The 11,107-nt window shown below is 57.3% G+C and overlaps 1 protein-coding gene across 1 annotated transcript in view; it reads left to right on the top strand.

The window, feature by feature from the left end:
• NPEPL1 (aminopeptidase like 1) overlaps nucleotides 1-11,107 on the top strand; it is a gene marked incomplete at its 5' end in the record, with an annotated part of 17,072 nt that overhangs the window by 4,626 nt on the left and 1,339 nt on the right. Inside the window, 5 exon segments of the mRNA XM_014582232.1 lie at nucleotides 799-941; nucleotides 7,633-7,710; nucleotides 9,849-9,949; nucleotides 10,521-10,644; nucleotides 10,880-11,056. Of these exon segments, the coding sequence (XP_014437718.1) occupies nucleotides 799-941; nucleotides 7,633-7,710; nucleotides 9,849-9,949; nucleotides 10,521-10,644; nucleotides 10,880-11,056 (623 nt within the window).

Raw genomic sequence — 11,107 nt, 5'->3', positions numbered from 1 at the left:
GCGCGGGTGCGGCGCGGCGGCAGAGAGAGTTGGACACGGGGGGGGGGGGGGAGGCCAGGCGGAATCTGGAGGTGCCATGTCAGCACTTGGCTGTCTCCTTTGGTCAGAGGTGAGGCATGAGGACTGAGGGGAAGGGCTGCCACAGGACTGGGATCAGACACGATGAGATGTAGAGTACTCGGGCCATCTTAGCAGTGCCCACGAGACACCTAAAGCCGCCGGAACTGGAGCAAGAGGCCACGTGTGTCAGGGAGTCCCCGCAGAGGTGGCGACATTCGCAGGGGCTTTGCAGGATGTGTCAGTTCACCAGGCAGCTGCTGTTAGCTCTGTCATGGCTGCTGTGACTATCCAGCTCAGGTCAGGGGCCTCGGGACCTGGCCTCTGCCTACGAGCAGGTCTAGTTTTGTGAGAAGATGCGGGGTGTAGACCTGATGAGGCGGAGCGGGGTGAAGAGAGCAGGAGCGTGTGTGCAGCCCGAGAGCTCGCAGGGTCCGAGGCGGGCATGGCGTGGCTGGGTGGCCTGGGAGCCGTCTGGTTCTGCAGCCCCGTTCTGGCGGCCCTGTGGCTCGCCTGTCCTCAGCGGGCCTCCTCGCCATGACCCTCGCACAGCTGTGCCCGTCGCTCAGATACAGGCAACTTGCACACCCAGGCCCATGCAGGGAGCCCCAGCTTAAGCAGTGGGCTTGTGGGAGAGAGGGTGGCCCCCGGCTTTGGCCGTCGGCCTTCCAGGGCCTCCGAAGTCCTCTGCTCAGGCCCACCCGAGCCTAGCTAACCCAGCGACCCCTGTGCCTCCTGTAGGAATCTATGGGGTTGGCAAAGCCGCCATCCACCCGCCAGCACTGGCCGTCCTCAGCCACACCCCCGATGGAGCCACGCAGACCATTGCCTGGGTGGGCAAAGGCATCGTCTACGACACCGGAGGACTCAGCATCAAAGGGAAGGTGAGCCACTGGGTGCTGGGGTGGGCAGGGGTCCAGGCCGGGCTCGTCCAGATCCCGAGGCCTCGCAGGAGGGAGCGCGGTTTCTCAGAGCTCTGGGTTGGGGTACGAGAGCCAGTAGGGCCAGATTCCACACTGAGAAGGAGATGGTGCCATGCAGGACGCCTGGATTTCATGTCCACACTTCAAACAGGATTCTGAGAACAAAAGTCCAGCCAGGAGCCAGAGAAGAACTGCAGATTGATTAAAGGGGCAGAGAATAGGGCCCAGGGAGGCAGGGGTCGCTAGCTGGGGAGTCTTAGTCTGAAGAAGAGGAGGGGTGAAGCCTGCTCTGAGTCTGCCAAGGTTTCCACGAAGAGCACGCTTGGCCAGGGGCTACACAAGACCCCTCCAGACGTGGACCGCCCTGTGACAGCGAGGATTCGGGTCTGCACGGAAGCGGGTCATCGGAGAATGCTGCTGGGGGGCCATCCCAGGAGCCCTGCACGTGTTCTGCAGTGAGCCCAGGGCCATTGGGAGAACACCAGCCCCCCAGCCATCTGCCCTGTCCTGCATATCACCACCTCCTGCTGGCCCAGTGGCCATGCCACTGGGCTGCCTGGGCAGAGACCCCAAGCCTGGGAAGGTGCACATGATGTGGGTGCCCCAGGGGCTCTGGGAAAGACACTGGAGAGGAGGTGAAGGTGCCACAGGGTGGGGACAAGCTCAGCTCATCAAGCAGACCTGGAAAACTGGCAGCCCGCGGGGCTCAGATGTGTCTTATTGGCCCAAAAGGAATGTTGAAAACCTAAAGTAGTTGCAACGCTTGAAACCAAGAAGAATTCTCCTAAGAGACTGCATTTCCGGTCTTCCATAAACGTCGAAGATCGGGCAGCGCTGGTCACGTGTTCTTACTTGGTGGCACTCACTCGAGCTAGGTAGCGTCTGTCCGGGCAGGAGAGTCTCCATTTACTGCAGGCCCCACTGCTCTCTCTCGCCTCCCTGACACTGAGCCTTGGTGTCAGCTGCTGTGCAGTGTGGGGATTGTGTTGCTGCTTTCTGCACTTCCCACAAACCTAGTGTGTTAATACCTGGAGTGGATGACCCATTTTTTAACATCGTTCCTCTTCTAAATAACAAAATTATTATTATTATTATTTTGGGAGAGGTTTTTTCGCTATAGGGCGTGTGCGCTCGCCAGACAGACAGAGACAGAGAGACAGAAAGCGAGAAATCACCCCCCAGGGGGGATGGCCACGCCGCAATCCCTTCTCCATTCTCCTCTCGGGATCTTGGGCATGCACGCACACGTGCCCGGTGTGAGTTTTAAGCCACCGGGTCCGGGACGTGAACCGCAGTCAACTACGTGGGAGTCCAGTGACATAGCCATTACGCTAACTGCTGGTCCCTAAATGACAAAATCATTTTTAAGACTAATCAGGAAATAAAACCAATAACCATAAAAACTAATAACCATTTTTTCTTCAGGAGGAAAAAAACTGTAAATATTCTATTTTATTGAATTCATACATATTTTCAATTTTAAAAAAATTAAAAAGAAATATTACATTTCGCTATAGGGCGTGTGCGCTCGCCAGACAGACAGAGACAGAGAGACAGAAAGCGAGAAATCACCCCCCAGGGGGGATGGCCACGCCGCAATCCCTTCTCCATTCTCCTCTCGGGATCTTGGGCATGCACGCACACGTGCCCGGTGTGAGTTTTAAGCCACCGGGTCCGGGACGTGAACCGCAGTCAACTACGTGGGAGTCCAGTGACATAGCCATTACGCTAACTGCTGGTCCCTAAATGACAAAATCATTTTTAAGACTAATCAGGAAATAAAACCAATAACCATAAAAACTAATAACCATTTTTTCTTCAGGAGGAAAAAAACTGTAAATATTCTATTTTATTGAATTCATACATATTTTCAATTTTAAAAAAATTAAAAAGAAATATTACAACACAAATAGTAATGAATTAATATTTTAAATCACATTAATGTATTTTTTAATAGAAAAAACTATGCCTCCATATTGGTCTGCTCTTCGGAGGATGGATTGTGACATTAAAGCTCCCATTTTGGGGTCACAGGCTTGACAGAAACTTCATCCGAGTTGATCTCCTGCACCTGTCTGTGTTTGGAGCCGGAGAGGGCAGGCTTGTGGGTCTGCTGTCATTCACAGTCGATTCCTGAAGAGTTTCTTCCACGTGGAGCAACGGGAACGCACTCCAGCCAATCTAACGAAACATTGAGCGGAGATGAAAAACCCCATCACACGGTGTTTTTCAGAAATTCCAATACTGACCAGGCGTTCAGTTTTTTGGGAACCATTCTACTGGGCTTCGAACATCTGTAGAATAAAACCATTTTAAACACAGCTCCCCTAGGGTTCAGACGGAAGGGCAGAACTTCGGGACCCACGTCCCCGTCTTCATTTTTGCTGTCACCGCGCTCTGGCGTTCTATTTTGAGTCCACCGCCTCAGCGTGGGTAACATCGCAGACACCAGAGGCTCTGCTAGGCCCCCTGCCAGCTCCAAATGCCCCAGGCTGTCACATGAGTCTCAGGACAAATGCAGGTAGCTAAGTGCACATATCAGGGCCAGCTGAGAAAGTGACAGTTGTTGACATCCACGAAGGACTGTGTCACTTACAGCAGAAGGAGGAAAGATAGGCGAATTCAAAGCTCATGTTTAGATGATGAAAACTGAACGGAAGCCACGGCAGTTGTTTAAACTTCACCCAGTTCGGGATTTCTTTGGGTGGAATATTTGATCGCCGCCATTGTTTGGTCACACCAGCACGCGGAGGTAACAGCAAGCAAAGTGACTCCAAGACAGCTCGTTACTGCCCTAAGTTCTCTGTGGACCACACGCTGCGGCACCTGGCCCCAGCCCTGGCCACCCCACCTTTCTGCACCGGGTGGCCGCTGCTCTGGGGGCAGCTGAGCCTGGCTGGCAGAGATGTGGGCTCCTCTTGGACCCATGCTAGTTTTCGACATTGGCGTGTGGAAAGCCAGAGGGGAGGAGCAGGACCCCTGGGAATCACTCCTGCTTGTGGCACTGAGGCCGGTTGCTTAGGGAAAACAGCGGGGCTTCTGTCTGCACCTTCTGACCGCAGGCACGCCTGTGCAGCGGGTCAGCTGTGGCCTGGAAGCGCCAGCCCAAGAGGGAAAGGCCTGACGGCAGAGGCCTTGTCTAGAAGCTGGAAGAGCCACGTGTACAGCGCCTTTCTCAGGCTCCAGGTCACCTTCTGAAAACGAGACCATCACCCTGGCCATCCTCTGGGGTCAGACTGGCCTGCAGATCCCCGATGGACCGGCCGTAGCTTGGGACCAGCAAAACAAGGCATCGTTTTCCATTTGAACCAGATCCCCCTGCGTCCTGTCCTTAGAACTGTTCTGCCTGGATTTGGGGCACTCTGGCAGGCTTCCCCATGGCTGCAATGGTAGCCAGAGCCCCAGGCTGGGCCGCAGGTGCTCTCAGTCTCACTAGAGGGCCCAGACGAGAAACTTCCCCACGGGAGTGTGCATCCAAGGGGCTGCCACGAGAGCGAGCGAGACGGAAGGGCCGCTTCCCGGAAGCAAGCTGCACGGCACCAACGAGCTCCCAGCTCTGCGAAGAGAGTCATGGCTCCCTCCCCTAGGGTTCCTGGCCAGTAGGGGTCAGAGTGGACCCCGTCTCACCCCCAGCTAGTGCTGACCCCAAGGGCTTCTGCTAGAAAGGGGGATGTCTGTTGGCTCTTACTGGACTGGAAGTCCACACTAATCTATTTAAAGGGTGGCTATAATTCATTGAAAAGGAGCGATATAAATCTGTTGCTTGTTACCGTACATAATACAGTTTTATGAAAATAACTCTATTGTTCCAAAAGAATCAGCAAGAAGACCAGTCTGGTTGCGTGTTCGGGCAAACGCTGTGGCGTGGCGTCCTGTTCAGGAGGCGGCTGGGATCTCACATCTGCCTCCGTATTGAGTTGTTATGAGAAGGCATTTTAGTTGAACAGTAGCAGAAAATCTGGCCTCTTGCATTTTGTTTCGTAGCCCACCCTCAGCCCGTCTCCCCTCCCGTGTCAGATAGGTGCGCACAGTACCGTAAAGTACTCTGACAGGGCTCGACTTCACTCAAGGCCTTTCACTACGCACACCGCTGTCATTATCCTATTCTGTTCTTGGTTACTCATCTCTTCCCGTGCCTAGGTAATAAGCAGGCCTTACCGTAGGTTTGTGGGTAGAGGAGAGACCAGCATGTATAGCGCGTGGATTGAATACTGTCCGCGGCCTCAGGCACCCATTGGGGTCTTGGGATGTGTCCCTATAGGTGGGAGGTGAGTGGGTCAGCTGTGGCTGGAGACACCGTTCAGCCCTGTTTTCAGGGGAGTGTGGCTATTCTTCGCTATTACGCCAAAACTTGACAAGGAGTAGTTTCTTTCCCTTCCTTCCTTCCTTCCTTCCTTCCTTTCTTTTTTTTTTTTTTTTTGGAGAGGTTTTTGCTGTAGGGTGCGTCTGCTCACCAGAAAGACAGAGAGAGACAGAAAGCGAGAAATCACCCCCTCCCCTAGGGGGATGGCCACACTGCAATCCCTTCTCCTCCATTCTCCTCTCGGGATCTTGGGCACACACGCACATGCGCCTGGCGTGAGTTTCAAACTGCCTGGACTGGGACTTGAACCATAGTCGGCCATGTGGACGTTTAGTGCCTTAACCGACGTACCACTGCTGGCTCCTAAAACCCCCCAGGGGGCATGGCCATGCCATAACCCCTTCTCCTCTATTCTCTCCGGAGCTTGGGCATGCACGCACATGTGCCCGGTGTGAGTTTCAAGCTGCCGCATCCCAAGTCTGGGACTCCAACCACAGTCAGCAGCAGTGTGGGTTCCAGCACTTTAACCACTGCGCCACCTGCTGGCCCCAGCGAGTAGTTTCTTAAAGGTTGGTTACAATGTGGACTCAGCAGCTGCGTCTGCAACTCTCACGCTTACAGTCAAATCCACTGCTCCATCTTGAACTTGGCCTGATTCTGTGATGTGCACGGCCCATTTGGCAAACTTTGGCTCCCAGGGTTATGCAGAACTTGCACATTTTTCATATTTCATGCATAACACTGAAAAACCTCATTCGTTAATGCCGTCCCTGTCTACCAGTGAAGTGGCTGAGCGTGAGTGCTTGGTAGCAGATGTTATTCGGAATTCAGTTTTGTCTGACGCTCAAATGTTCTCATTGGCCATAAATAATGTCAGCTCAAAGAGGCTCGCTCCAGTCTGCTTCTAGAAAGGGTCTGTCAGAAACTCAGTCGCCCACGGGGACCAGCAGTTAGCGTAATGGCTATATCGCTGGACTCACACGTAGTCAGTCGACCGCAGTTCACGTCCCGGGCCCGGTGGCTTAAAACTCACGCCGGGTGAGTGTGTGTGCGTGCCCAAGATCCCGAGAGGAGAATGGAGGAGAAGGGATTGCGGCATGGCCATCCCCCCTGGGGGGTGATTTCTCACTTTCTGTCTCTCTGTCTCTCTCTGGCGAGCGCACGCGCCCAATAGCAAAAACCTCTAAAAAAAAGAAAAGAAAAAGCAGCCTCGGTCTCCAAGACCATCATTTGACCGTCGGTTGTTCTTTGAAGTAGGAATGGTGTCCGTGGCCAGCGTGGCTCGCGGCGGTGTCAGTCGGGCAGCCGCCAGAGCTCTGCTCCTCCAGCGCGCCTGGAGACAGCAGCAGCACTTCCGGAGGCTTCCGTCCCTTGTGTGGGGACCGGGGGAGGGTGTTAACTTAAGAGCTGAGATTTCTTAAAAATTAATCTTGTGCTTTAGCAAGGGAATTCTGAAGCGAGATTGCCATTGCTGTGTTTTCCTGGGGGCACGGATGTGAACCCCTTCCCTTTGGTCCCGGCCTTGAGCAGGTGAAGGCTCCGGCACCTCTGCCCCTCCCCCCACGACTTCCATGCCATCAGCCAAGTGCCAGCCCAGTGGAAAGGACTGGTGACATCCTGGTGTGGCCATAAAATCGTTTCTTTCGTAAAATAGAAGCCATGGATGGGGGTTGGCAAACCCCACACGGTTGGGGACTGTGTGTGCACGGCCGACGGGACAGCACGTGTCCGTGAACAGGCACCCGGGGCATTTCCGTGGAGCCGTTTTGCAAATGGTTTGATCCAGAGCCACGAGCCCACTTTGCCGTTTGCACAGTCCTGGGCTTCTCGCTCGTTGGGTCAGAAGAGACGGCTCATTTGCCTAGAGCTAGATGGAGCAGTCGTCTTTACTCGACTCAGTTCTCAGGCAGCTCAGCTTCTACCCAAAGGTTCTTCCCACTGCAGTTCAGGGCACGTGTACTGCAGCGAGGGTCAGGACTCGTATGAAAGTATTAGAGAATGAACTCGCCCGTCGGAGTTGGAACCTGTGACGTAGAAATGCCGGCCACTCTCAGCTGGCTTACAGGAGACAGCCTCATGCTCCTCAGGTGACCATCTTGCCGATGGCCTGAGACCCTCCTTGACCGGAGATGGGCTGAGGGCGGAGAGCAGAGGAGCCCCTCTGGTGGTAGCACTGGCGGTGCCCGGGGCGACGGGGTATCCTCTGAGGTGGCACTGCTGTCAGTGGGGGTGGGGTAGACGATGTGACAGTGACGGTCGGGTGGCCTGGGGCCTGCAGGGGCCTGGCATACTGGTGGCTAGACTGCTGTGCGCAGCTCACCGTCTCTCCCGTCTCCTGTCGGCCTGCAGACCACCATGCCGGGCATGAAGCGAGACTGCGGGGGTGCCGCCGCCATCCTGGGGGCCTTCAGAGCCGCCATCAAGCAGGTTAGTGAGGCTGCCTTTGCCCTCAGCGAGCTACCCTGGGGTCCCCAGGGCCACGCCCCGCCCCGCCCTCCTCACTGTGGGCCACACCTGTCCTTCCCGGGTCCCCACACCCCATCCCTGCTCTGCACCAGACCCCCCAGGGCCCCAGAGCAGAGCATCCCACCTTCTTGGGGCTGCACTGGACAGGCCTCATCTCACCTGGGTGCCACCTGCGAGCAGGGCCTTGTGCGGGTTGGGGGTGCCACGTTTGTCAGTGGACAAGCCCAGCCTGGCCCCCACCATGTGGCAGGGGCCTGAGTTCAGAGCATGCTTTACTCTGGGCATCCCTCTTAGCGCCCTCCTTCACAGCTGCCCCTCGCCGGGACTGAGGCCCCCGTTCCACACTCTGCTGTCTTCCCGCCATGTTGAGCCCCCTTCTCCCTTCTTCACAGACGCCTCTAGCTGGGTTCTGCCCAGAGGCAATGACTGCTCCATGGAGCCAGAGCCCAGGGTCCTCGGGCTGTAGAAAGTGTGTTGAGTGGAAGGTGTGCACTGACCATCCTGGGGGGTCTCACCCCCTTACTGTAGCATTTTCAGGTTTTTAAGAGGCTGGGCTCTTTAAAAAAAAAAGAAGAAGTAAAAGAAGAGGGAAGCAAGGCTGGTAGGTGCCCCCTTTACACCTGGCTCCTCAGGGTGAACTTGAAATCAAAAGGCCTGAAAGAGGCGGTCCTGGCAGATCTTGTAAACTTCAGACTGGTCAGGTCCCCACCGTGCTCCCTGCCCTGGGAGAAGAGCAGAAGCCCCAGGGGCAGGGAGGCGCCCTGTCTGCAGGGACTCCCTGCCCTATGTGCATGGGGGCCCCCCGGCAGGACTCAGAAGGGAACGTCAGGGATTTGGGCTAAAGATGCCTGGGAGTTATTGGTGCCCTTTGGGTACATTTTCCTTCTAAATTTGAAATTATTTCACAAAGAAATATTTAAAAGGTTTTTGAAAAGGGGTGTTCCATTCAAAGACAGAAGATTACTGGTTCTGGGGATCGGGAGCCCCCAGCAGGTGTGCCCCACCCGCTTCCCTAACACCCTCCCTGACTGTGGACCGTATCCGAGCAGTGAGACATTGGCAACCCTTCCCTGGCTGTCCCAGATGCCCAGCCCAGCCCCATCCTGGTCACCGTCTTCTGTCCAACCAGCGCATCTCAGGGTGTGAGACACTGGGGAGCCATGAACACGGCCTGCCTCCAGCTCATTGGTCATCTCAGTGATGGCCGAGGGGACTGCGTGGCCACGAGTACAGGGCTGCCGTCTTCCTGCTGGCCCTGGGCCCTGGGGCGTTGGCCTGGAGCCCGTAGCACATCCTCTGAGCCCACAGTTCTCAGGTGTGGTGCCCGCTTTGAGAGAAACACAGGTTCTCGCTTCTACCTGAGACGGGCGGCCCTTTGGGGGGAGGGGGGATGCACCTGGAGCTCCTGCCTGGGGGGTGCGTCCTCGCCTCTTCCCTGCAGAACCCACACCCAGCACCCCCTTTCTGGGAGGGCTCTTTAGGGGCCCCCTCCTTTGGTGGCAGGCTCATCTCTCTGGCCTCCGTGGCCTGGAGTCCCTTGGTCTTACCAGAAGGGCAGGCGGGGTGTGGGAGCCCCGCTCCTGACGCCATTGCCGGGCCTGGCCTCTTGGGCCTCTGGGCACGGTTGGACCCTGCGCAGGGAGGGAACCGCCGCGGCCGGTCTGCCAATGTCCTTCAGCACACATGGCCTTTCCTTTGGCACCAGGAAACCAGCCTCATGTTGAAATGTCTACGAGGCTAGCCCTTCCTGGCCCCGTGTGCATGTGTACCCAGGTGTGTGCTGAGGGACACTGACTGCTGGCCACGCTCCGTGGACAAGGAAGTGGAGGCTGACTGCCCCCAGCTCGCCAGCTGTGAGCTAGGCCTTGAACCCCAGCCCCGTTTCCAGGCTCCTCCCCTGTGGGTGGCGGATGGCATGGGCCAGGGCAGCTGGGAGCTGCTGGGAGCTCCCAGGATGTGGGCCCAGCTCTGCCCTCTGCCCATGGAGCTCTGTCTGCCTGTCCGTCTCCTGCCATCTGTGGGTCTGGGAGCTCCCAGCTCGTCCTCTCTTCCCTAAATCTGCAGCCTCTAACTGGAACCTCTGCCGTGCCTCCCTCCAGGGTTTCAAAGACAACCTCCATGCTGTGTTCTGCTTGGCTGAGAACGCGGTGGGGCCCAATGCCACGAGGCCTGACGATATCCATCTGCTATACTCAGGAAAGTAAGGCTGGGACGCCCTCGAGCCCTTGGGACCCCTGCCTCACTGTGCTCAGCTGCCCTTTCAGGAGGACAGCTTTGGGGTTCATGGCCCAGGAGCTCAGGGTACCCTGTCTTAGCAGGACACGCCTTTTCTGTCTTTAGACTTGATGCTTTGAGGTGTCAGAATCCCTATTGGGACCCTTACCCATGAGCCCCCTTCCCAGCTGCAGGACACCCTTGAGAGTCCGAGCAGGGGGTGGATGCTGCCGTTCTGGGCTCCTCCCCACCTCCACATGCTGTGTCTGCGGGTGCTGCACCCCATCACCTACGTCTGCGTTTACCCAGACTCTGTGCCATGGGTCGGCCCAGCCCGGTCACACAGATGAGGAAACCAAGGCCCAGAGGAGCCAACAGCTGGCCCCAGCTCGCAGCTCAGGAGCAACAGGGCAGGCGTTCGGCCCGATGCCCTAGCCCTGCCTTGGCACCGCCTTCTGCAGGGGCGCACAGGCATCCCTGCCCCTCGGGGAGGGCCTCCCCAGCCCCCAGTGCCTGTGCGAATGGCGTCCCTGAGCGAGGTCCCTCCCGTACCCCAGGACTGTGGAGATCAACAACACGGACGCCGAGGGCAGGCTGGTGCTGGCGGATGGCGTGTCCTACGCCTGCAAGGACTTGGCCGCCGACATCATCCTGGACATGGCCACGCTGACCGGGGCGCAGGTGGGCCGTGTGCTCTGCCCCAGCCGTTCGGGGCCCGACCTGCCCAGGACCCTGGGGAAGCCAGGCGTGGGGGCTTCTGCCCCGGGAGGGCCTGGGCGGCCTGGCCGTGAGCCAGGACCGGCCAGATGCCATGCGCGCCCCAGGTCCAGCGCTGTGCTTCCCTGACTTGTCTCACTGCCTGTTATATTTCTCCCGCCTTCCCATGATGCACCGTCCCGGTCCCCCGCGCGCCCAGGGCATCGCCACGGGCAAGTACCACGCTGCGGTGCTCACCAACAGTGCCGAGTGGGAGGCCGCCTGCGTGAAGGCTGGCCGGAAGTGTGGGGACCTGGTGCACCCGCTGGTCTACTGCCCCGAGCTGCACTTCAGCGAGTTCACCTCGGCCGTGGCCGACATGAAGAACTCGGTGGCGGTAGGTTCAAAGCCCGTGCATCTGGGGAGACAGGCCCCCCCCCCCCCCCAA

This window comes from Tupaia chinensis, unplaced genomic scaffold (assembly GCF_000334495.1).
Source record: "Tupaia chinensis unplaced genomic scaffold, TupChi_1.0 Scaffold000066_1, whole genome shotgun sequence".
NCBI lineage: Eukaryota > Metazoa > Chordata > Mammalia > Scandentia > Tupaiidae > Tupaia > Tupaia belangeri.
This window is presented reverse-complemented; position numbering and strand designations above follow the sequence as displayed.